At 43.3% G+C, this 27,659-nt stretch overlaps 1 protein-coding gene across 2 annotated transcripts in view; it reads right to left on the reverse strand.

The window, feature by feature from the left end:
• The window catches only part of STRIP1 (striatin interacting protein 1), a 788,574-nt gene that overhangs the window by 95,508 nt on the left and 665,407 nt on the right, over nucleotides 1-27,659 (reverse strand). For both annotated transcript variants that reach the window (XR_005747039.1, XM_040337599.1), the window contains exon 17: nucleotides 1,113-1,213. Coding sequence is in view for 1 of the 2 variants with exons in the window: in XM_040337599.1 (XP_040193533.1) it covers nucleotides 1,113-1,213 (101 nt within the window). In the remaining variant the exon portion in view is untranslated. The remainder of the gene's footprint in view (nucleotides 1-1,112; nucleotides 1,214-27,659) is intronic.

Here is a 27,659-nt window from a genome sequence, read left to right on the forward strand (position 1 = left end):
TACACTAACTGCCTCACGCACTTATTTCTGATTGTATATATTTCTATAAATACACACAGGTGCACTACTATGAACACCATTAATACTCCTAAATCAATCCCATCCAAGTGAATTTTCCATCTAAATCTGAGTGTATTTTACACTCAAACTTTCAGGTAAAACATTTATATCCACATTATTGGTCAGGACTCTAACAAAGGGTATGAAAAGTTATATATAATTTGACATCATGTTCATTTTGTTATAGACCACCCTATACACTGAGGGGTTAATGATCATTAGTACATATCGCCCCTTTCTGATGCCTCCATAGAAGGTATAACTACTATGAATACTTTATATCTTGAATATATCTTATCACCTGGCTATATTATATATAAGCCAGGAGGAATGTATCAATATATTGATATATATAAAATCATTTTATTTGGAATTTATCATCGGAATCATGTAATATTGTGCAAGTTCCTGTGCCCCCTGGGGTGGGCCACCCTCCTGATCCATTTATCGGTCTTTTATGGTGCAGTGCCCACGGTGAGATCACGGAGTGGACTAGGCTTGGTTCATGGGATGGATGCACATCCTTTTTTATATAAAAAGTGTAGTCTATTATATTAAATATCCACAATGTAGAATACTAATGATGTATTTTTTATTTATAGTTCACGTGACAAAATTCATGCATATCCTTTGACAAATTTATATATGTATCTAGCTCCTGAGGAAGCGGATTCTACAGAATAAAACCGCGAAACATGTAGAGTACATGTACAGTATCATGTATTGTTGATGAGTGGATATTTCATTGGTAACAATAGAATGTCTATAATGAGCTATTGCATGATTGTCACACTAAAATATTTTTTTCTTTTATTGTACATCAATCTTTTCTATATTTTGTAATAAAAATAATTTTATACTATATTTCCGACTGATTGAGTTTTTCCTACGGTGCCATTAAAGTTCACCCAAGCCTCTTTCTTTCATACAATATTTTGATGGGACCAAGGCACCAATTTAAATAATTTTCTTATATCTATAGCACTTTTACATAAGAATTGAATATATATTATAGACAGAAATGCATTTTCCCCACAATTCTCTGATATTACCTGTTTTTGGCTGTGATGTAAGACATGATATTTTGATTAAAGAACTTTAAAATTAAGGGAATACAATTTGCAAAGACCAGGTGCTGGGCCATGTACTCCATCTAGAAAAAGATCAGGAAAAAACATATGTAAGACAGCAGCATCTTTCCGTTCTGAAGAAAAATAACCAAACAAGCCATCACCATAAACTATTATAGGTGAATTGAAGACCATTTTTTTAAAAATTATATAATTATTGAGTTCAGAAAGTAGCAAAAAAAAAAAAAAAAACCCACTAAACGAAACAAAACCAAACCATCAAATTAGCTTATACCAGCTCATATGCCTCATATTGTTATTAACTGAAACAAGGTCACACATTCGATTCAATATAAGCAGATGCACCATTTGTCGAAACTGAGTGCACAGCAATTGTGAATATAGATGGATATTATTATCATACTGAGGCCAAAGTTAGGGAACTCGTAAGCCACATGCCCCAAATTTTATGAAACACTTTCGATCTCTTCCTACCCATATGGAAGAAAAATATATTTCCAATATATTTATTAAAAGAAATTAGATATTTTAAATATATTTACAATATATTGGCCTATGCAAATATATTTTTACATCTATTCCAAAAATGTAAATTAAAATATATTTTCCAAAGGCATATATTTGAAAATATATTGTTTTTAATATATTTGACAGATATTTTTGAGCATCTAAAAAAAATGCATTTAAGCATATATTTTTAAATATACTTGTAAATGCATTCCAAAAATATTATTTAAATGCATTTTCCAAAGACATATATTGGAAAATATATTTTTAAAATATATTCTTCACATTTTTTTAACACATAAAAAAGTAATTTCAACATATATTATTACATATATTTGTAAATGCGTTCCAAAAATATAATTTTAATATATTTTCCAAAGGCATATATGTGAAAATATATGTTTGTAAATATACTTTCCAGATATTTTTGAACATATAAAAAAAATGTATTTAAACATATATCTTTAAATATACTTGTAAATGCATTCCAAAAATATAATTTTAATTTATTTTCCAAAGAAATATATTAGAAAATATATTTTTAAAATATGTTTTTCTGAAAATATGTAATGTCTAATAAAGACATTTCAACATATATTTGTTCTGATATTTTTGTAACTATGACATAGATAACATTCTGAATACATTTATAAGAGACCCACTCCCATTTTAAAATGGTTTGTTTTACTCTTTTAAAATAAAAACCAAAAGATTCAAATAAAATATACATTTTTTTTAATAAGATTTTAAGCACATAATCAATGTAATACTAAGCAGATAAACCTCTTGCATCCACAAGTCATTCTGAATTAAGAACGCTTGTCGGCGGACCAGCAAAACACCTTAAAATACAGCAAGTCCAGTTAGCTTGATTTATTGATTGACCTGAATGAATGAGAACCTTCACAGACATCCACCTCTACAGTCCAAGGATCTTGTCTGCTTACAGGGTACAGAGAGAAACTCCGGACATAAATCTTCAATGTTCTGCTTAATCCATGAATCAGAAGTTGCACTATTATTACCAAACTCGCTCATCAGTGTCTTTATGGACCTTGCTTTGTGCACTGGTGGGCAGTCATGTTGGAACAGGAAGGGGCCGTCCCCAACCTGTTCGCACAAAGTTGGGGGCATGAAATTTTTCCAAAATGTCTTGACGCTTTAAGAGTTCCCTTCACTGGAACTAAGGAGTCAAACCCAACCCCTGAAAAACAACCCCACACCATAATCCCCCCCACCATAATCCCCCCTTAACATAATCCCCCCTCCACCAAATGATTTGGACCAGTGCACAAGGCAAGGTCCATAAAGACATGGATGAGCGAGTTTGGGGTGGAGGAACTTGACTGGCCTGCACAGAGTCCTGACCTCAACCCGATAGAACACCTTTGGGATGAATTTGTGTGGAGACTGTGAGCCAGGCCTTCTCATGCAACATCAGTGCCTGAACTCACAAATGTGCTTCTAGAAGAATGGTCAAACATTCCCATAGGACAGCCTTCCCAGAGGAATTGAAGCTGTTACAGACTGGGATGCCATTAAAGTTCATGTGCGTGTAAAGGCAGGTGTCCTAATACTTTTGGCACTATATTATATATACTGTATATTCTTTTTATATTAAGTCCAGTCCATTGTTTGGACTTAGTACCTGCCGAAGGGTAATTCCAGCAGCCAATTAAAAGGAATTGGGATATTAAAGTTCTCCCCAGCACAAAATTAAAAATCAGTAGCTACACAAAGGGGTTATTTACTAAAGGCAAATCCACTTTGCACTACAAGTGCAAACTACAAATGCAAAGTGCACCTGAAATTGCAAGGAAAGTGCACTTGGAAGTGCAGTCGCTGTAGATCCGAGGGGGGCAAGGAAAAAAAAAAAAAAAAACAGAATTTTAGCTTGCACATGATTGGATGATAAAATCAGCAGAGCTTCCCCTCATTTCAGATCTACCCCTCAGATTTACAGCGCCTGCACTTACAAGTGCACTTTGCACTTGTAGTTTGCACTTGTAGTGCAAAGTGGATTTGCCTTTAGTAAATAACCCCCATACCGTACACACACTGACTTAATCAGCGGCGATGTTGGTACCCCAGCCATTGTTTCCATTGGCTCTTGGGTGCTGCTGCCACCATTGCCTATAGGGGCCAATTCACACCACATGCAGTCCAGTACGTTTTTATCTGCATGGAAAGTAGGTTCTATGGTTTTCAATGGCATAATTCACACCAGTGCTTGCAGTTCAAGAAAAAAAGTAGAGCATGCTGCATTTTTCCTGCACTGGACTGTACTGGAACACTGTAAAGCACATCAAAAACGCACTTAGAATGCACCTGAACGCACATGTGCTTATCTGAGGTTAAGAAAAAAAGAGGGGGGGAAAATGCACTGGAATGCTTTAAAAACACACCAAACATGCCCTGCAATGCATCAAAAATCCTACGGGGTATAAATGACCGCACCAGCCAAGCAGATACTGGCTGGAAAAAGCGCCCAGAGGCGATTCAGTTCGCATGCATTGCGCTATACAAGTCATTCATTCAAAAACACGCATGCAGAAAATCATCGGGAACGCATCCGCTGCAGCGAGATCTCTCGGAAGTGGGGACAGGTACCTGTCAAAAACGTGGCAAATGTGGCAAAGTAGGGGGGGGGGAAAGAGGCAAATAAGTGGAGCTTCCACTTTTGGGTGGAACTCCGCTTTAAATGTCATATCCCTGCCCAAGCTGCACTGTTGTCATGTGCCAATACTAGGCTGGGCTGGAAGCTAAATATGTAAGTGATGAGAGCTGCATTCTTGTGTGTGTGTACAGTATATATATATATATATATATATATATATATATATATATATATATATATATACACTGTGGGTGTGTATGTATGTATATACTGTGTGTGTGTATATATATATATATATATATATATATATATATATATATATATATATATAGAATGCATCTCCCATCACTTACTTACATGTATAAATATTTTTCTCATTTCTTTTTTCTCATTTGTTTTATTGGTATGTGGGTCTGATTTCTATGCCTTCAATCTTCTAATATGTAAATCCTGCCCAGGGGAGAACTCTTCAGAGAGACTACAATCATAATACAGGAAGTGAGCAGTGGGAACCAGAGGGGTGAACTTTCACCTCTCACTTCCTGTTTCTGGTGAGGCCTCAGTGGAAGCATGGTGGAGACACACTCTGTATTCTCCTGGATGTATTCTCCTGGATGAAAGGTATGCCTTCTATCAAATAATATTAGAATTGTGAAAGTTTGGTGCATGAAATAATATTAGAATTGTGAAAGTTTGGTGCATGAGTTAAGTTTTATTTGTCTATTTCCTGCTGAATAGTTCTCATTCTGTGTGCATTCACCTTCCCAGTTACCATATAGCATGTGCACAGTAATGTAATATTATAGAGCTCCTCTTCCACAGCATGTCACCCTGCTGCTTATAATATGTGTGGCTTCCATGTTATAGCCAATAACTGTGTAGCATACTTTCAGTGCACATTGCTGCATATAATATTATACGGCTTCCATTCTATATCCACTCATCATGCAGCATAGGGGTTGTTTTACTGAAGGCAAATCCATTTTGCACTACAAGTGCACTTGGAAGTGCAGTCGCTGTAGATATGAAATGAAGGGAAGCTCTGCTGATTTTATCATCCAATCATGTACAAGCAAAAATGCTTTTTCTTTTTTTGTCCCCTTCAGATCTACAGCTACTGCACTTCCAAGTGCACATGTAGTGCAAAGTGGATTTGCCTTTAGTGAATATTCCCCATAATGTCAGGGCACAGTGCTACCAATGTTTCATGTCTCCCTCCCCTTTTGTACCGTGTTTCCCCGAAAATAAGCCCGGGTCTTATATTAATTTTGGCAACAAAAGACACGGTAGGGCTTATTTTCGGGGTAGGTCTTATCATGCCATGTGCTGTACACACACACTCTTTCCCTCCCTGCCTGTCACAAATCCCCTGTGTAAAAGTGCTTGTAGAACGTTGGAATCACAATGCAAAACTTGCTGCATGCCGAGATGTATGCCACATACCTTCTTAATATGCCTGTGTCACGCTGGAGGTCTGCAGGGGAAGGGCGGCCCGAGATCCCTCGCTGACATTTTGAAGATAAGCTGAGTGCATTCCTTAGCCTCCCGGAGCTCTGCACAGGGAGGGGAGCCAAGATCCTCCGCTGGCTACTTGCAGGGGTGAACATAAGCCGAGTGCATTCGTTAGCCTCCCGGAGCTCTGCACAGAAAGGGGAGCCAAGATCCTCCGCTGGCTACTTGCAGGGGTGAAGATAAGCTGAGTGCAGCTGGTCACTTCCTGCCGTAGCTCTGTACGGGGAGGGGAACCCACGCTGGCATCTGAGGGAGGGAGAGATCAGCTGAATGCATCTCACAAATTCCTTAACCCGCACAGGGAGGGGAACCCGAGAACCCACGCTGGCATCTCAAGGAGGGAGAGCTCAGCTGAGTGCAACTCACACTAGACTGAAGTAGCTCTGCACTGGGAGGGGGGCGCAATCCCCCACTGACAGCTGGAATGAGAGGAGCATATCAGCTGATCGCAGAGCGGCGCAGGTACTTGGCACATTTGTATCACAGACACACATAGTACACTATACACTCCTGCAACAGAGTAGTGTTTGCACTATACACACACACACCTCTACACTAGGGCTTATTTTCGGGGTAGGGCTTATATTGCAGCCCTTCCTGAAAATCGCAGTAGGTCTTATTTTCGGGGTAGGGCTTACTTTCGGGGAAACACGGTATATTATCTGCCCTGCTACTAGGTGCCAACAGATATGGATTTTTCCATACAGATACCAATTATGGGCCACCTTTCAGGCTGATAACAATATGAGGTACTGATATTCTGTTTACATTCAGCTGCCCCAGAAGAAGCCTGAAGTCAGTTGACACCTAGCCTTTTTTTGTATTCTAACAGCCACTGGCCACTGTCAGAATACAGCAGATAGCTGGGGAATCAATAGCCAGGTTGCTATTGACTATTTTAATTTGCAGTAGCCAATAGCTAGTGGGCTATTGCACCCGCCCACTGCCTGTTGTCAATCAGCAAAGGAGAGGATTTGAAGGAGAACATTCTTCTTCAGGTCTTCCTCTGCTGATTGACAACAGGCAGTGGGAAGGGGGCGCAATAGTCAGCCTAATTTTAAAATTTAAACAGCCAATGGCAGTCTGGCTATGGTTCCCCCACTACCTGCTGTTTACATTCAGATGCCATCAAATAAAGTGTGTAGAAAGAGGTTAGCGTTGTCTGGGGTGTGTGTGTGGGCGGGGTGGATGGGGTGTGTGTGTGAGGGGGGGTGGTGGATGGGGTGTGTGTGTGAGGGGGGGGGGGGTGTGGAGGTGGAAAGCTAAATTTTTAATTTTTTTGGGGGATTCTGACAGATGGGCCGCCAGCCGCTGTCAAAGCACCTGACCAAGACTGACAGCTGGTGAATGGAAAACCAGAATAAGCACTTGGAAGAAGGAAACCAACAACTGAGACAACTTGCCTTTGGTAAGCAGATAACTTAATTACGGTGGTGGCACCTTCCGTTTTTTTATATCACCGCATTCAACTGGCACTGTATCTGATCTTAATATCTGCATCATCCTTCATTATTCATTTGGTAATCAGTGTTTGAGTTTTGTGGTGATATCATTAAGAACTTTTGAGGTTTGGTTTGCCAATTGTGTGCTGTTGGCATACAATTTTGGGATCACCGATTTGGCGTATTAACCTCTCAATGTTTATACATATAATTGGACATTCATTTTGTGAATTTATATACAAATTTTTCTGTGCACTCTGATTTTTTGTTTTGGTTAATTTTTGTGCACCGTTTTTGGCATATCAGCCCCTGGATGCCAATCTTTCAATGTAATTTGGTATTGGTGAAATTTTTTTATTTTAATTGAATTTTTTATATTGGCGCAGTCTTTTCATTTATCTATTTATTGTGTGTTATTCCACCAGTACTGATTTTTTTTATCTTTATTTTCTGTTTGACCAATCATTTTCCCTTTCATTCTACAGTGTTTTATGGCAGAGTTATGCAACCTTAGAGAGGTGGAGATCTACCTGAACAACATAGGAAAAGTCAAAGATCACTGGGCACAGTGTCCTCCAATGTTGCCTCCTCACACCTGACTAAAACCTATAATTGCCATACTACCGCACTGCAATCATGTGCCTTTCACTGCAATTACTGGTGTAAACATTTTGCCTCCTCACCACCTTGCAGAATTTCTCAGAGGCGCATTGGAGCATTGCATACCGCACTTGTGAATGAGTCCTTAGTTGCATTTGGCAATAGCACTTTTAAGGCTCATTCACATGTGAATTTGGGGGTGGTAAAACCCTGCCCCCAATCCCTACCCCCTTTAGCTGCCAAGTGGGGGTCAGGGTGCCATAGGAGGTGGATGCTTGAGAGTTACTATTAGCTCTCAAGCAACCAGAAACAACAGTACCAATGCGGATCGTTGGGTAACTGGGAGTTTACTGTACTACATTCATTATAGTATCAGTGAGTGCACTGAGGTAACTACATACTATATACACAAGTAGGATTTTTGTTTTGTGAAACATCTTTACTTTTACCTTGGGAGAAACCCTCCTGGAATATTTTTGATCTAGTGGGGGGGTCAGCAGCAGACTGGAGGAAACCCTCTATTCATGTAAAAGTACATTTTTCCACAAGTCATCAATTTCGAACAAATGAAATGAATGGATATAGTGAGAAAATAGGCCATTATGTTACTTAAAAAGTTTTTATACATTTCCATAGAGTTGCCTGGTGTAATGGATACTTTGAAAACCACAAGAGCACAGCTAATAGTACTGAAGAATGATGGTGGAAGTTCATCCTGTGTGGGTGTATCGTGTGCATCACCTTCTGTCCCGTCTGAAGACTTGAGCTCATCTCCTTGTCAAGTGTCGTACTCAAGGCCTAAACAGGTAGGTTTTCTTTTGGTACCGAAACATTAAAACGTTTTATTTTTTTAAAATATCAAACATGTCCTACTCCTATCAGTGGCGTCACTAGGGTTGGTGTCACCTGGTGCGGTAAAATATGGTGTCACCCCCCCCCCCCCCCCCAATAACATTTTTCAAATATTTTTTACCCTACCGTTTGCTCTCTGTTCTCCTTTCTTCCCCTTTTCTCTCTCCCTATCCATCTTTCTTGTTCGTTCTATCCCTTCTTCTTTCTCTCCATTTTCTTTGTCCCCTCCCCCCACCTCTCTTTCTCCTGAACCGGAATTCACCTCTCAGGAGCCTATAGGCCAGGGGCGTGCCTAGAGCATTTGGCACCTGGGGGCGGATCCAATATCTGGCACCCCCCCCGCGTTAAAATGTAAAAACACCCCACTGTGCCCCCTGCATACCTCTGCATCCTTCAATATATTTTTGTTACTACTGTGTACCCCTCTCCACAACTGCACCTCTGGACCCCTTTACATTGCACAGCACCCTGCATCAATGGACCCCTTTACATTACACAGCCCCCTGCATCACTGGACCCCTTTACATTACACAGCCCCCTGCATCACTGGACCCCTTTACATTAAACAGCCCCCTTGCATCACAGGACCCCTTTACATTACACAGCCCCCTGCATCACTGGACCCCTTTAAAATTACACAGTACCCTGCATCACTGGACCCCTTTACATTAAACAGCCCCCTTGCATCACTGGACCCCTTTACATTACACAGCCCCCTGCATCACTGGACCCCTTTAAAATTACACAGTACCCTGCATCACTGGACCCCTTTAAAATTACACAGCACCCTGTATCACTGGACCCCTTTACATCTCACAGCCCCCTTCACCTCTGGACCCTTTTACATTACACAGCACCCTGCACCTCTTTACATTACACAGCCCCCTGCATCACTGGACCCCTTTAAAATTACACAGTACCCTGCATCACTGCACCCCTTTACATTACACAGCACCCTGCATCACAGGACCTCTTTACATCTCATAGCCCCCTGCACCTCTGGACCCTTTTACATTACACAACCCCCTGCACCACTGGACCCCTTTACATCACATAGCCCCCTGCACCTCTGGACCCCTTTACATTACACAGCACCCTGCATCACTGGACCCCTTTACATCTCATAGCACCCTGCATCTCTGGACCCCTTTACATTACACATCACCCTGCACCTCTGGACCCCTTTACATTACACAGCACCCTGCATCACTGGACCCCTTTACATCTCACAGCCCCCTTCACCTCTGGAACCTTTTACATTACACAGCACCCTGCACCTCTTTACATTACACAGCCCCTGCACCACTGGACCCCTTTACATCACATAGCCCCCTGCACCTCTGGACCCTTTTACATTGCACAGCACCCTGCATTACTGCACCCCTTTTACATTACACAGCCGCCTGCACCTCTGCACCCCTTTACATCACATAGCCCCCTGCACCTCTGGACCCTTTTACACTACACAGCCCTCTGCACCCCTTTACATTACACAGCACCCTGCATCACTGCACCCCTTTTACATTACACAGCCACCTGCACCTCTGGACCCCTGCATTTTACACAGACCCCCCTTCAGTGCAACCCTCCCTCAGTGCAAATCCCCCCTCAGTGCAAACCCCCTCGGTGCAACCCCCCAGTGCAAACACCCCCCCCCTTAGTACAAACCCCCCCCCTCAGTGAAAACCCCCTTAGTGAAAACCCCCTCAGTGCAAACACCCCCCCCCCTTAGTACAAACCCCCCTCAGTGCAAACCCCCTTAGTGAAAACCCCCTCAGTGCAAACACCCCCTTAGTACATCCCCCCACCCCTTCAGTGAAATCCCCCCAGGTGCAAACACCCCCCCTCCCCATTCAGTACCTCAGATCACCGCATGCAGCGCCACGGCACATGGACAGAAGGTCCCCTCGGCCCCTCCCCCTCTGTACACACAGAGAGGAGTGGGCTGTGCCTGTGTGCCGACTGCCGACCACCGCTAACAGCCCGTGGCTGTGAGAGGAGGGGATGCATGGATGGTGCTGCGGTGTCACCCCGCAACCCCCCCTCCTCTTGTACCGCAGCGCTCCAATTCCGCGGCGCTCATCGCTGCAGTCGCGGGGGGAGCCGCCCCCCCCCCCACGTCAGCTAAACATTTTTTAAATCGGGATGGTGTCACCCCTCTAGCGGGTGTCACCCGGGGCGGCCCACACCCCCCGCACCCCCCTAGCAACGCCTCTGACTCCTATTTACCTGCTGTGTGTGAGGGTTTTTGTACAGAACAGCTCAGATCCTTCTCTTCTCAGGTCCCATGCCGGTGCTCCTGAACCAGAGCTCTGTGTGTCCAATCACACACTGAGCCTTGCCTTGGCCCCATCTCCTAATTAGCTCACTGGCTGTGATTGATAGCATCGGGAGCCAATAGCTCCCAACACTACAGAAAGCCAATCAGCAGTGCAAGTCCCTGGAGAGACAAGGCTCTCGTGGACATCGCTGGATCGAGAGGGGAGTCATGTAAGTATAGGGGGGCTGTTGCACACAGAAGTTTTTTTTTTTACCTTCATGCATAGAATACATGAAGGTAAAAAACCCTTGTGTCTTTACAAGCACTTTAATAAAAAGTAACTTTTAAGGCGATGCCTCCAAGCGGCTGACAGAAGGAGAGAAGCGGGTACAGTTAGACCCTATGAAAACATCAGCTTTGACATGTAGACTGTAAGCCAATTTGACTGTTGTGTCAAAATGAGATTTTATCTTGCTCAGTCTGGTAGTAGTCTGAACTAATAAGGCAAGTTGTAGGCAAGATGTTGATTTTTATACTGATTTTTGAAAAATCTACAATATTTTGATGTTTTTATACATGCTTAATTTTGTTAGTTTTATTTACTCAGCTGCATCTGTTAGACTCCTTTCACACTGAGGCAGTTTTCAGGCGTTTTAGCGCTAGCATGGTCAGGTCTAGTTAAGTAGGCAAGTAAACGATCAGCTTTATTACCATGTTCAAACCTTTTTTGGGTGATATAGAGCATGTTTTTTCTAGTGAGCTCCATAAGACGGAGATCACATTCCCTGCGTTTGTGTAACCATATATCTCGGGTACTGGTGTCAGGTGCAGCAACATAATCAGCTTCTGCCGTTAGCATGGCCTGTTCCAGGTCTTCAGTACGAATTGAGGCATTCTTCTGTAGTGGGATTGTAAAAGACATAAATGTGCCCTGCAGGGTAGTCTTTGAAAGCCTCCTATTCTGTAGAGAGGACAACAGTATCCAAGTTTGCATTTCAGTAATTCACAATACCTTGTTTATATTCGCCCTACACCACCTAGTCCTCCAACCACTGCGAGTTCAGGCACCACATAGCGGGACTCAGATGTGGTAGAAGTTGAAGGCCCAGAGAGAGGTCCATGATCAATTACGCCCCTAGGTAAATAAGACACCACCAGAGACAAGTGGAAGCGTAGTGTCCTAGGCAAAAGCCAAAACTATGCAAGACATGGCATGGGAAGAGTCGTAATAAAAGAAATACTGAGGAATATCTGGGTTTTTCCACCACCATAGCTCAGTTAAACCACACACTTGCGTCTAGTCAGTGAATGTGGAATATGATCTACAACCACCCCCCAAACGATCCACAGCCGGGTCTAATACAGCATTACACCACTTCAGCTCCGGAAGGATTTACCCCCTTTGACCAGGCCATTTTTGGCGATTCGGCACAGTGTTGCTTTAACTGACAATTGCGTGGCCGTATGATGCTGCACCCAAACATTGAGGTCCTTTTTTTTACAAATAGAGCTTTCTTTTGGTGGCATTTGATCACCTCTGCGGTTTAGATTTTTTGCTCTATAAACAAAGAACGACAAAAAAAAAAAAAAAAAAAAAAAAAAAAATGTATTCATCAGTTTAGGCCAATATGTATTCGTCTACATATTTTTGGTGAAAAAAAAAAAAAAAAAAAATCGCAATAGGTGTATATTGATTGGTTTGCATTTACAAAAAACTGCAGCTGCCATCAGTAGCAAAAGCAAAGAAGAGCCAACAAAAAAAAACCCAGCTCAAACCACCCCGCTCAACCAACCCAAACATAGCGAACCTTGGTTCTCATAAACAGAACAAACCAAGTTACAAACGTCCTGTGGCCTCACCATCAATTGGTATGGGGGGGGGGGGGGTAACAAACAGGGGAGGCTCATCCTAGCACACATACATTGCTTGCAGAAGGAAAGATGCAACCCCAAAAAAGGCACAACATGAAATAGGCATGCAAGCCATAGGTAAACCTCAAGGAGGATCAAATGTAAAGCATATCAGAGCCCAGTCTCAGTAGTGGCAGAACAGTGGTGAGAAGTAAGGGGATTATGTCCCCCAAGATGTAAGTAGGATAAACAGGAACACAGGTAGTAGCCACTTTCAAGTCAGCCTTCCCAAAAGAAAGATAGAAGGTCCAAAAACCATTACAGCAGGAGCAGACATGGAGATTGGGGATTATCCAACATCAGTTGCATCTGCATCTGGGCACCGGTCCAAAAAGGTCCTCTAGCCAGGCCATGGCATCTTTCGGATTAGTGTAACAGTTAGCCTTGCCATCTTAAATAACTTGCAGCTTGGCAGGGAAGAGCACAGCACAGCATATCGTAAGCCCTTCACAGCCTTGAAGGAGGTCTGTTGGACCTCCGCGGAGAGGCCAGGGAAAATGGAAATAGCGTTGCTGTTGTAGTGGAGTGTTCTTGTTTCTCTGGCTAGTTGGAGGATAGTCAGTTTGTCTTGAAAATTAAGGATCTATGCAATGAAGGAGCACAGAGGGACTCCTGATGAAGGGGCACATGGAAGGGTGTGGTGTGCTCACTAGCAGTTCGGCCATGGCTCAGCCCGATTTTCACCTTAGCGATGGCACAGGCAGGTGTCAACCACCAGGAGGAAGGTCACTGTGCCAATCAGGAGAGGAAAAGACGCAGGATGCCTTACAGAATTGTGTGTGGAAGAGCTGGCGCTGTGTAGCTAAGCTGCCGCAGAAATCAGTTTTAGACCATGGGTTATGATGCTGCCTTCAGGTGATTGGACATTGGCAAAAAGAAAAAGCAATAAAGGACAGTCCTAATATAATACCTCCCCTCTTGGCAAGCCTCAGTTTTGTTTTAGAAAATTAAGCAGTGAATAAGGAAGAGAGAGAGAGAGAGAGAGAGAGAGAGAGAGAGAGAGAGAGAGAGAGAGAAGAAGAAGAGAGAACTTTACTGTATACTGCCAACTGTACACACACCTGGACAGTCTGCTCAAGCTGTCAGTCAGAATTCTAGCCTAGAGTCATGTACCAGAGCAGAAGTACAACTTTTTCTGTCCCGAGAGCTACCCAAAGGTCTCTCAGAAGGATTCATCTGTGTACAACATGCTCTGCACTCCAGAAATGTGTGAGTGCAACATACATTAGTCTTTTGTTCTATTTTGATAGTGTTTTATTGCACCAGATCATTGTGCTTTCTGTTCCCTTTTGTTAAACCCAGGACTGGCCTACTCTTTTTTTTCATATTGTAATTTTTATTATTTTCCATGAAATTACAAAGTGATATAAGTAAACATCAAATAGAATCAAATATAATATAAAATTACAAAGAAGAAGTTATAACAAGCAATCTAAAAGTAAAAGCACATATATGAGTCCTTTTAACATATCAAAAGGTTCGGGTACCAAAATATCATCTGATTTTGGAGATAGTACTATGTTTAGTCTCGAAGCATGGAAGAATAATGTACTAAAGTAATGTACCATAGTATAAAGATTGCTTTAGTAAGGCATTTATAGCAGGATGCTCATAAGAGCCACATGAAAAATTACATCAAATAAGCAAAACAAACCCCCCCCCCCAAAAAAAAAACAATCAACTTAGAATCAAAGAATGGTTTAGTTTGCCCAGGAGAAAAAGAAATACAAAATAGTCTCTTAAATTTCAAACTGTAACTATCAGTTATTAATTGTAATTGTTTGAGTTAAGAGGGGAGATGAATTAGTGGAGTTTCAATCTGCCAAAGAGTTTGAGAGGGTTGCTTTGTGGTACCAGTCCATGTATCAAAATTGTGTCAGTTGTGTGATTTCCAAAGTTGAGAGCGTTCGCTCTATAAAAAGTTTCCATCTTGTAAAGAAATGACTGGTTGGGCCAAAAGGATTGGACTATCGTGTCTAGCCTTTCGATATACAATAGAACCTTAAGATAATTTTTGTTATCATTGGTGGGGGTAGATAATGTACAAGTTTTTAGGAATGCTGTACGAGCAGCTAAAATGCATAACATAGCCCACTTGGGGACATAAGAGTTGCAAGGTATGGATATGCCAGATTTTTCAATGTAGCCAAATAGGCAAGTTGCCTTGTTTTTGGGAATATGTATTGATGTAATTCCAAATTTGTATCTCAGTATTTGGTCCCAAAATTCTGAGATTTTTAAACATTCCCAAAATCGATGTAGTAGAGTTGGACTGAATGAACCACACCAAGAACAGGTAGAAATAGTCCGAGCGGTTTTATTAAGGAATGGGATAAACGTCCTGTGCACAAGTTTAACCACTTAACGCCCGCCGCATGCCTATTTACGTCCACAGAATGGCACGTACAGGCAGAAGGACGTATATATAGGTCCTTGCTTTCTAGCGGGTGGGGGGTCCGATCGGGACCCCCCCCGCTGCGTGCGGCGGGCACATTCCCGCGGGGAACGATCCGGGACGACGGCGCGGCTATTCGTTTATAGCCGCTCCGTCGCGATCGCTCCCCGGAGCTGAAGAACGGGGAGAGCCGTATGTAAACACGGCTTCCCCGTGCTTCACTGTGGCGGCGTATCGATCGAGTGATCCCTTTTATAGGGAGACTCGATCGACGTCAGTCCTACAGCCACACCCCCCTACAGTTGTAAACACACACTAGGTGAACCCTAACTCCTACAGCGCCCCCTGTGGTTAACTCCCAAACTGCAACTGTCATTTTCACAATAAACAATGCAATTTAAATGCATTTTTTGCTGTGAAAATGACAATGGTCCCAAAAATGTGTCAAAATTGTCCGAAGCGTCCGCCATAATGTCGCAGTCACGAAAACAATCGCTGAATGCCGCCAATAGTAGTAAAAAATAATTTTAAACGCTATAAATTTTGCGCAAACCAATCGATAAACACTTATTGCAATTCTTTTTACCAAAAATAGGTAGAAGAATACGTATTGGCCTAAACTGAGGGAAAAAAAAATGTTAAATATGTTTTTGGGGGATATTTATTATAGCAAAAAGTAAAAAATATAGCATTTTTGTTTATAGCGCAAAAAATAAAAACCGCAGAGGTGATCAAATACCACCAAAAGAAAGCTTTATTTGTGGGGAAAAAAGGACGCCAATTTTGTTTGGGAGCCACGTCGCACGACCGCGCAATTGTCTGTTAAAGCGACGCAGTGCCGAATCGCAAAACCTGGCCTGGGCATTTAGCTGCCTAAAGGTCCGGGGCTTAAGTGGTTAAACTTTGTTTCTCTTATTTTCACCAATATTTAGACATCTAGTTTTGAGATACCCTACCAAGATTTTGTTTGATAACTCTTCGTCTGTAGAATCTGTTTGCCAGTTTTTTTTAGACGCGTATTTCTCTGTCGATGCGAAAAATTTAAGTTAGGGGTGAGTATAATTCTGATATAGTATAAAAGCGACGCTCTATTGCTTGGTAAATTAATACATTTTTTAAATGTTTTTTTCATGGGGTTGAAACACCTTTTAAGATAAATCGCTAAAAGAGGGGTCTATGGCACTTTATATGAGGAGATGACGTTGTCATCAGCCTCCATCCTTAATGAAATATACAGAGGAGAACAAGAAAGCGGGACTTTAAATGAAGTACGCAGAGGGTCAAATGTGTGGCGTTATAATTAACATACTGTATGTGTGTAAAAGAGTAGGACATTTGTCTCATAATTAATATTCCATAGAAAATTGATATACTACACACATAAATACCCGCACAGAGTAAAATATTGAATGACAAAACATTATTTCATACATAAATACATAATTCATAAATGTATTCAAATTTATCATGTGTAGGCTTGTATGGTTCTTTACAGAGCTTAGCCAATAATTTGGCAGATTTGTTCACATGCTGTCCAGATTCACAATATAAATTTGGGTTTAATATATGTCCTGAATTAGCCAGATCATATTCACTCCAAGTAGATTGAACATAGTTTCAAAAATCCTCATTGTTTGACAGGTATAAAGGAAAACTCCATTTTGGTGTTACCTTGGTAATATGACATTTCCATTGTTATGGAGATCGAACTGTGATTTGAAAAGGACCAGGTCATAGATTTCAGCATTTTTAATCAAAGGTAATGTTGCGGGAGAACAAAAAAGTATACAAGTATTCTGGAGAAAGTGTTATGAGGATGGGAGTGGAATGTATATTCTCTCTCTCTCTCTCTCTCTCTCTCTCTCCAGAAAGTGGGTTAGTCGCCAGGCATCTAATCATATTTAGCAAGGAGACAGCATCAGTCAGATGTGTAGATGTATTTAAATAAGTATTGGGGTGTCTGCAAGTGATATTTCTTAGTATAGACACGTCTTCTGCTAGGATCATAACTGAATTAAAATCTCCAGATACAATTTGACTGTATCCATTCTGTCAATTCTTGGAAAAAACATTTTCCTGGTGAATAGCCTAAAAGTTATGGTTATATCACACAGGGCTATGGATAGTGAGTTTGTGACCTAGTTGGTCGTCAGCCATTGATTTAAGTTTGTAGACTAAATTTTTATGTAAAAGAATGGGCACTCCGGCTTTGCGACATATTGCTGAATATCCTATAACCTCCCCCATCCACAATTTATGTAAAGGTTGGATATCTTCATATTCATGTGTCTCTTGGAGTAGCACAATATCAGCACAAAGTCGCTTTAAATGTCGTAGAATTTTCATTCTTTTGTTAGGTGATCCAAGCCCTTTTATGTTCCATGATAAGGATTATATGTAATGCTGGCCATACACTATACAAAAAAAAAAAAAATCGGTCGAAAATAGGTCATTTAGACAGTTTGTTCCTTTTTTGGACAGTTAATGGTTAATTGTGGATAGTGTATGGCGAGTGTTAGATGTTATATGAAAAAATAGGATTTTTTGTACTTGCCGTAAAATCCTTTTCTCTGTCGTCCATGGACGGACACAGCCTTCTCAAGTCTTGACATTTGGGTTATGTTACTGTTCTATAGGAGAGGACTAGGCAGAACATGTTAGATATTTAATACATGTTACTTTAACAGAGTTTAACAGCCCCACCCAGGGGGCGGTCCCTCCGGACATAACCCTCTGCCCTGCAGTTAGCAGCTCAGTTTTCGAAAAAAGCAGTACAAACTTAAAAAGGAGGGGTGGGTGCCGTGTACGTCCATGGACGACAGAGAAAAGGATTTTACAGTGAGTACAAAAAAATTCTCTTTTCGTCCATGGACGGACACAGGCTTCTCAAGTCTTGACATTTGAAACGTTCCCAAGCAGTGTCAAAAAACGAGGGGTGGGAACAGCAATCAAAAACTAACTTCACCCCAAACAAGCAGAGCTCCTCAACGGAGGAGTTGCAACTTTAAACAGCCACCTGAAAAACCTTGCGGCCGAAAGAAGCATCTGAAGATGCACTCACATCAACCGTAAAATTTGGAAAAGGTGTGAACGGACGACCAAGTCGCCGCCTTACACACTTGAGACAGACGATTGATGTTGGAAAGCCCAGGAGGCACAAATAGCCCTGGTTGAATGCGCCATGACAGAAAAGGGAGGGGCCTGCCCCTTAAGGGCATAAGACTGGTCTGCCTGATCCATCAAGAAATGGTGGCAGACAAGACCGCCAGGCCCTTCTGTGGACCAGACACCGACACAAACAGTGAGTCAGACCTCCGAAACGGAGCCGTAGCAGACAGGTACACCCAAAAGGTACGTACCACCACGCCTAAGGTATGCAACAAAGTCTCGCTGGGATGCGACGGCTGAGAACACAGGGATGGAAGTACAATGTCATTTAGGTGAAAAGCCGAAACTACCTTCGGAAGGATTTATGAAGAACCAAGTAAGGTGACTTACAAGACAAGGCCGCCAATTTGAAACCCGTCTGACCGATGTAATGGCAACTAAAAAGGCAACTTTCTGAGAGAGCGTCAAGAGAGGAATTTCTATGAAGTTCTCAAAGGGAGGTTCCTGAAGAACCGAGAGCACCAGATTCAAATCCCACGGAGGAAGTGGTGGTCTAATTGGGGGAATCACATGCACAAATGCACCCACCAGAGAATGGGTGGCCAAAGTTCCTGATTGGACGCCCTTGTAGCCTCTGCGACCACGAGGAGAGGCACAGCCTGATCGCTCAAAGTTTTAGTACATTGATCGGCAGGCGGGATTCGTCTGGAGTCCAGCGACCCTGGGCCGACTGGACCCCCCAGACTCCCCCCCAACCTGTAAGGCTGGTGTCCGTCGTGATCACAGTCCAATGGAAGGGAAGGAACGACTTCCCGGACTGAAGTTCCGGGGATCTCAGCCACCAACTCAGAGAAGCCCTGACCAGGTGACTTACCTGAATCTAACGATCCAGAGATGGAGATTTGTTCCATTTGGACAGGATCTCTTTCTGCAAGACTCGAGTGTGGAATTGGGCATGCAGTGTTGTGGAAATTTTATGAAGATGTATTTAATATGTATTGTCATAATGTCACCCAGTGTTAGTACTTCCACAACCCACTCTAAAGAGCTGACTGGGGCAGTCAGACTGGTTGAGATAAACTTCCTGATTTGGAGAAGGGTGTTTGCGGAGTGGGGATGTCGGCGGGCGAAAGGGCCCCTGTGTGATGCACAGAAATTCGCCTTTGGGGACGTGTCCACTCTTCAAACACATTGTCGGTTTAGCGAATGTGTGCTTTTGTTGTCTCTCAGTGCCTGATCAACATTGGTATGATGGCAAAAGCATACACCTGCAGATAAGCTCCCCTCATCAGGAACTGTGTTCATTGGTTATTGTATTATGCTGCTGTTGTCTTGTATTGGTATTATATTGTATGTATGTATCTAAATATTCCTGTAAGCAGGGTTATCATATCCATATATGATAACCCTGCTAACAGGGATATTTAGATACATACAATACCAATACAAGACAACACATCCTTTGTTGTCAAATCCATATATGGGCATTTGCTGTGTGGAGCCCCCACCCTGTGACCACACTTCCCATGGAGGAGGTCACATGCTGTGACATCACTTCCTATGGAGAAGGTCACATGCTGCGGCCAATCACCTACTGTTTGCGAGAGCTTTTGTTATAATAAAAGGGCGCTCTGAGGGCATCGGCAAGCGAGTGTTTGCCAGGAGCTGAAATAACAGTTGGGGATGTCTCTTGACTTGAATGAATGGCAGATCGAAAGAATGGTGAGTGAACCTTTTAGCTTAAAGATGGATTATTACATTAAGACGAAATATGTGATTATTAGCACAGGCAAAATGGCTGTGTTCTCTGCATACAACCTTTTTTGCCATATCAGATTGGCAGGCCAGACGGACTAACATGGCCCTCCCTAGCATCAGTTTGAGATGGGGGAGAATGGATGCACGTTCTAAAGCTTAGGGAGTCTATGCTTTGAAAAAGAGTTTTCGTCTTTTTGAAATAATGCTTGAAGTTCGATTGTATGTGTAACTGTGATTTTGATTGCGTGCCTGTGTTTGTGCATGTGTGAGTATCTGTTGTAGGAGTTGTGTGCCTGTGTGTATGTGTGTGTGATCTGTGCACATGGACTGGAAGTTTGATCATGTTTGTGTGGATGTCTGTGAATTTGATGGTATGTGTATGTGTGATTTTGATTGTGTGCCTGTATGTGGCATATGGAGACTGTGTGTATTTGGTTTGTTTGTCTGATGCAGGACACGTGTCCCCATGAGTGTGATAGTGTATAAAGAAGCTAAGATGGCCGCTGCCATGTGGCTCGGGGGATGGGCATCCAGGGTGCCTATTGTAAGCAGTGGGCTTTTGATAGAAAATGTTTTATGTTGGAAGGGCGACGCAATGAAGGATGATAATCTGATGTTCTGAGAAAACATACAAGCAACATTATACTGTGTGTGGTGACTAATTCAGAGTATATGAACTTTGAGAAAAGTGTGTTTTAATGTTGCGCACGTAACTAACATTTTTTAATGTGCCGTTTCGTTGGCCAAAAAGGCCAGAGTTGAAGTAGCCTAAAGTGTGTGAAGATTGTTCTTAAAATGTTTTTGTCATTTGATGTCCCATGTTTGTCAGTTTTTGTGGAGATGTTTTGGCTAGTAGGGAAGTTTGTGCTGGTTTTGGCGGGAATTGCATGCGTTAATGGCGCCATTCTGTTGTGGTCTGCGGTTTGTTTTTGTCCTTGTGGGTTGTCGGCCATCTTGAGAAGTGTTTACAGTTTGGCCTGTGGGTCATCCCAGAGTGGTGAGACACCGGGATGACATACTGTGAAACTGTTATGTTTAATGTTAAATTCGCTGGTTTAAATAGTTTTTCTAAGCATCGCCTTTTGAGCGGTATCTTACCTCGAGGGGTCCCGACGCGCTTACAGACACATGCTAGAGCCAATTTATGGACAGGATCTGACAAACCTACCAGCCGACTTTGCAGTATAAGAGAGTTGAGATTTTTGTATTGAATTTATTTTTTTATGTGAAAACTCTACTTTACACTGAATTTTGACTGCGTTTTTGTACACAGTGGTGTGATTTTATGTTTAAATATTTGGGAGTTTCCCAGAAGGCAATTCATTGTTTTTGAAGCTTGTATTGTTTAGCCTGCAAAAAGTGGGGGGGGGGGGGGGTTTGGTTGATCTCCTTGAGCCATCTTTTTGCAGGAGTTTTTTATTTGGGTCTCGTGTGGTTTGACTTCCAGGGGATGTTTGGGTCGGGAACAACTCCCATTTTGCAGTATGGGGGGGGGGTTATTTTTCCCTTTCCTGAACTAAAGGTGTTTTGTTTTTTTTAACAGAAAAAACGCAGGAGATTCAGTTTTGGCTCTTTGTTTACTGCTGTGTAATATTTAGGTCTCAAAACTTGTGGTTTGCCTTCCCAGGGGAAATTGTCAAAATACATAGGTTTAGCCATGGATTTTTTTGATGTGTTGATAAGACAAGGCGATGAAGCTAGGCTCCCCCTCCCTCTTCCTGCACGTTGATATGTAAATAAACCAGTTTGTGGTTTTTGAGAGCTGAGCATACAACAGGAAGTTATTTTCAGCATTTATGCATCAATAGGAAGTTGGTGGGGGGAGCTTGGGGTCTTCTGATAGATGACCCCAAGGTTTAGCCATGGATTTTTTTGATGTGTTGATAAGACAAGGCGATGAAGCTAGGCTCCCCCTCCCTCTTCCTGTACGTTGATATGTAAATAAACCAGTTTGTGGTTTTTGAGAGCTGAGCATACAACAGGAAGTTATTTTCAGCATTTATGTATCAATAGGAAGTTGGTGGGGGGAGCTTGGGGTCTTCTGAAAGATGAGCAATGAGATTTGTGCTTGGGACAATGGAAACCACTTTGGCGTTTGAAAGAATGTTTTAAAGTTTAATTTCAGTTGTTTTTGTGAAGTTTTATACTGTAAATACAGTTTTGGGTAGAGAATATGATTTGTCTGACCCTTGTACAATACCTGTACTTTTGCGTAACCCAGTGGGTGGAGTATCTGTTTTGAGTATGTCTGCAGTTTGATTGGTGTTGGGTGGACAGTTTTTCGGGTCTGAAGTTGTCTCCATTGTTTATGGGTGATAACTGAAACTGCTGCTCCTGTGTCTACATCCATCTTGAGTCTCTTTCCCTCAATGGTTACATCTACAGTCATTGCGGAGGGTGCTGAATGCATATGATGTATGTCTAACCTGTGGAGCACAGCCTCATCCTCTGACTCAGATTATGATGTATATCTTCCCACCATATATGTCTTAGTCTTGGGGTTCAGAAGTTGTTTATCTCGCACCTTCTTGCTACGGCAAACTCGTTTCAGATGGCCGGTCCTACCGCAATTATGACAGGTCTGATCCTTAAACCGGCAGACTTTGTGATCATGGTCTGTATTCCCACAACGGTGGCAAGCTGACTCCCGGCTTGGTGGGGGTCTGTATTTCCAGTTTGCAGCAGTTGGCTTGACTGCTGTTCTGAAAACTTCCTGCTTCACCTCTTCCCTTCTGCTCTGGGGGTTCAATTCCTCTGTATCTTTCACAGCCATTTCCATCACTGAAGCTATCTCAATTGCCTTTGGAAGGGTAAGGTCTTTCTCTGTTAACAGTCTCTTTTGGGTGGACTCACAATTCAGTCCCATGACAAACTTATCTCTCAGTGCAGTAGGTAGGTAGTCCCCAAAAGAACAGGTAGAGGCTAGTCTGCGAAGGGCGAGCACATAAACTTTAATCTCTTCACCTGTCTGCTGCTGCCTCTGATAGAAGCAAAATCTTTCTGCAATCTCTAATGGTTTAGGCTGGAAGTGATCCTCTAGCAGTGTCAGCAGCTCTGCCAATGTCTTAGCTGCTGGTTTTACAGGGGAAAGCAGATCTCTAAGAGTGTCATATGTTTTGGCCCCAACCACTGTCAGAAACACTGCTACTTGCCTGTTGTCTGGGATGTCATTTGCACTGAAATACTGTTCCAGTCTCTCAACCCAGGAACTCCAGGATGTCTGTTCTCCATCAAACTCACTTAATGTCCCGATTAATGACATTTTCCTGCTGGGATCTGTGATTGCTTTTATCCAGGTGACAATCCAAAATGTCTTTGTCTCTCTCTCAGACTGATAGACACTTTGTAAATCCCATCCTCGTCGCCACTGTTATATCCTCTGTGTTGTGAGGGACACAAGACTCTGGTCTGGAACAATGGATGTTTATTCAGTACAGGCTGTACACTGCAACATGCATCTCAGGACATTACATATCTCAGTTTCCTACATGTGGTCTCTCTAAGATGGCTACTATGCCCCTTGACATCACTTCTGGGTGGAGCCAGCCTTAAAGTGCCAGTACATGTGGAACCCTTCAGGTATAACAGAACCCTTACGGGTTCTGTGTAGTTTAGTCTGGCGACGCAGTGTATGGGTGTATAGCGGAAAACGCTTGTGTATGCATATACTGTGAGGGGTAGAGGCCTAATTTGGGGTGTTGATCTGTGGTTGTTGACGAATCATTTGGCATAGTTAATAGTTGGTTGTTAAAAGAGTGGTACTCTTTAAACAATATAAAAGAAACTGGTTTATTGGATGGTGCAAAATTCAAACCACGGCTTAGTAAGGAGGTTTCAGCTCCTGTGAGAATATGTTTTGACAGATTGAAGATCCTAACAGTTTCCGATTTTTGCATGGGTTTGCTTCTAGATCTACTTCTACCCCCTCTACAGCCTCTCCTACAAACTTTATTTTGCTTGGGGCGGCTGGGGAGGGGTGGTACACTAAAAAAGAAAGAGTAGGTTGAGGCACAGATTGATGTAAAGAAGTGTCAGGATCAGAACCAATAGGCCCATTGGTAATAACACCTGATGTACTGGAAATAGATGATGTAATATCACCAGTGACCTCAAAAGTATGGGGCGATACACAGTTGTATCCATCATGGTACTAGTAGACAGATCAGAGGGGGTTTGTGTATCCAATACAATATGATTTTCTGTTGTAGACAATATAGTGTTCATATAAGGTAATTGGGTACTACAGTGAGCCCTTTCAGAGTGCTGAAACCTGTCAAGGTTTTTCTGCAGCTTGCGAGTGCAATCGCGGTTGTAGAAAGCACCCAAAAATTCTAAAAGTTTTGTTTGAAATCATTTTTTTAACGTGGTACTCTTGGAAGGAGTATGTTTAAGGGGAACTTTTTGGTTTTGCGGGATAAAGACAGTGTTGGGATGACGAGGGTTTTTTAAGACTATTGACATTAGTGGTGGAGGATAAGGAGGGTAAGAAGCTTTGATTGGGGGGCGTGGCCAAGTCAGGCATGTGAGAGGACGCAGCTCTTGCAGCTCCCGGCAGTGATCCGTTACCGATCCTCCCCCAGCCGTTATTCCAGTTCGGTACCGACATATGCTGGCAGCTAGTGACCCAGGGACCACAGCGGTACCACCACCTGCTCTCTGCATGGGATGACCCGCAAAGGACAGGCGGAGATCGCGAGTCAGGAGATCCAAGATGGCGCTGCCGCGGCTGCAGTGAAGGGGGACTCCTCGCGGCGTGGAGAAGCCGGGGCTAAAGCAACACAGTAAGCTGCCCAAACCCTCTGGCAAAGACCCCCCCCCCCCAAGGACATGTTATACTATGCCCAAAAGTTATCAGGGGCTGGGGGGAAGGAGCTGCCATCCTAATTGGGTGAATCAGAGCCCAAACAGCTGGGTATGCAGGCAGGCAATGTCCCGCTCCACTGGGGAGAGGAGGAGGGAGACCAGGTGGGCCCCTTGTTGGAAGATGGCCAGGCCTCAGGCACACAGGCTGTAACTGCAGCACAGCCCACCCTAGCAGATATCCTTAAGGCTGTTAACAGATGCACGGCCTCGGTGGACACATTGAAAGAACAGTTTGGGTTCTTGCGCCAGGACATGCAAAAGATCCGTGAGCGCACTACTGCCATGGAAAGCAGGGTCAGTGAGGTGGAGGACCAAATGCAGCCCATGGCTCAGGACACCAGAGCTGCTTTACAGATGGCTAGAGATGCATAAGATCGTGCTGAAGATATGGAGAACCGTCTCAGAAGAAACAATGTTCGCATAGTGGGGCTCCCCGAGAGGGTGGAGGGTAAAGACCCCACCGCCTTTGTGGAAACTTGGCTGATTGAGGTCTTTGGCAAAAATGCATTTTCACCATTTTTTGCGGTGGAGCGAGCGCACATAGTGCCTTCCCGTCGCAGGGAGGCCCTCCCAGATCCATCCTGGTGCGGCTGTTGCATTACCGGGACAGGGAGGCAGTACTACGCCGGGAACGGGCGAATGTCCAACACAATGGCATCAGAGTGTCGTTTTACCTGGATTTTTCCGCAGAGGTTCAGCGGCGCAGAGCGAAATTTAATGACTTTTGCCTCCCGTCCTTCTCTTTTCCCTTCTTGTGGTTTTTTTTTGGGTGGGGGGTACCTCCACAATAAGGTGTGATGCTCTCTGGCTGGGGGACAAAATATATGTCTACGCAGCGACCGGTGAGCTGCGTCAAGCGAGAAGGTGACTATGTTGATGTTTAGCTTAAACAAAGTGGGGCGACGACTGGTCGCAGAAACAGTTTGGCGGGATGTGGAGTTCCAGGACCCGTTAGGTCCGTCTGCTTAATCATTTATTTTTTTTGTAGCAGGTTTGGGTTGAAAGAGGTACACCGCAACAGACTTGGGCTTCAGGCCCTCACGAGACTCCCTTTTATTTTTTGTTTTTTTTTGCTCACAATTATTCATGCTCTTTGCTTTCATGAATAACACCTGTAACGGACCTATGCATGCTGCCTGGACATCGATAATCTTCATGCAGGGAGGACTACAAGGAACTGCATGGCTTGTCACAATTGGATGTACCACATTGTATTCTGAGCTCAAAGGGTTAATTGGACAAGGGTCTCTTTCACTGCTGAATGCTAATGTACCCTTTGCATAGCTAATGAACTCTCTTTTGTGAGGTGTATGCTGATGGGGATTATGTGTGAGTGATAATTGTTTTAAAGGTTAATTGAATTCTATTGTCTGATCAAGCTAAGTTTAGGAGCCAAAACGTCTAGCGACTGATTGGCTCAAGGGAATGTAATTTCAAAGTATGTGTATTGAAGCCCCCCCTGGGTGGGGAGTGTCATTTGTTTCTGTACAGTTTGTAACCAGATATAAGGAGGAAAAATGTGGCATTAAAAGTCAGTCTGCTTGACCCTTCAAATGTAGCCTCGTCTCATTCATGAAAGGGCGTTCGATGGGATATACCGGCGGTACCTGCATATCATAACTTGTCAGCAAAAAGGACGTCTCCAACGGCCTATACCCCTTACTACCAGTGGGTAGCCGTTACATTGGTTGGCAGCACTGGGATGGTCCTTTTATCCAAAGAGCAAGTGCTGAATGGAGTGGCAGTACGCCAGGCTGAAAAGATCCACACTAAAAGATTTATTAGAGAGTCGTGGTAGGAGCGCCAGCAACAGACCACGGAGGGAGCTGATAGCTGAACTGCTGGAGCTGGACGAAATGGATGGATCCATGGAAGGAACGGAGCCCCTTGCACCGGTCAGCGAAGAAGATGTAATTACTGGGATTGTACAGCGGAGATTATCCTTGTATCCAGAAACGTCCGTGGAACTAATCAACCAGCTGTTCCGGGAAGCAAGGGAAGAGATACAAACGAAGAGGGGACAAGAACTGGAACTGGTAAGAGCGAGACAGCCCATTACACCTGCAGTTCCTACCCCCCCACCTGCTGCTACAGGAAAGAAAATACCGTTCACTGCATTTAAAGCTTTTGTAGAAAGTGAGGAGGAAATAGATGGATATTTGGCGGACTTTGAGAGGCAGCGCTCACTACAACAGGTACCACCAGACCAATGGGTCACTATTTTGTTGGGGAAATTGTCGGGCAAAGCCAATGAAGCCTTTCGGGCTCTCGCTCAAGAGGATATTTTACAATACCAGCAAGTTAAAAAGGCGCTGCTAACCCGATACGCCGTAACTCCAGAAGCCTACCGCCGTCGCTTCCGGGAGTCCAAGAAGAAGGCTGTGGACTCCCACATGGAATGGGCAAACCAGTTACAAAGGGTGGCATCCCATTCGGTCCAAGGGTGCAAGGCCAACACCGGGGAGGAAGTATTACAGCTGTTCCTAATGGAACATTTCTTGCAAGACCTGGCTGCAGACATACAAGACTGGGTACGAGATCGCCGTCCCGCTAACTTAAACGAAGCGGCTCGGCTAGCAGATGAGTATGCGGAAACAAGGAGAGTAAGCCAGAGTACTACACGGCTGGCTCAGAAGGTGGAACCACGTACTCCAACCGTCACCCCACGCCCAGAGTTTCGGGC

This window comes from Rana temporaria, chromosome 2 (assembly GCF_905171775.1).
Source record: "Rana temporaria chromosome 2, aRanTem1.1, whole genome shotgun sequence".
In the NCBI taxonomy this organism is placed as follows: domain Eukaryota; kingdom Metazoa; phylum Chordata; class Amphibia; order Anura; family Ranidae; genus Rana; species Rana temporaria.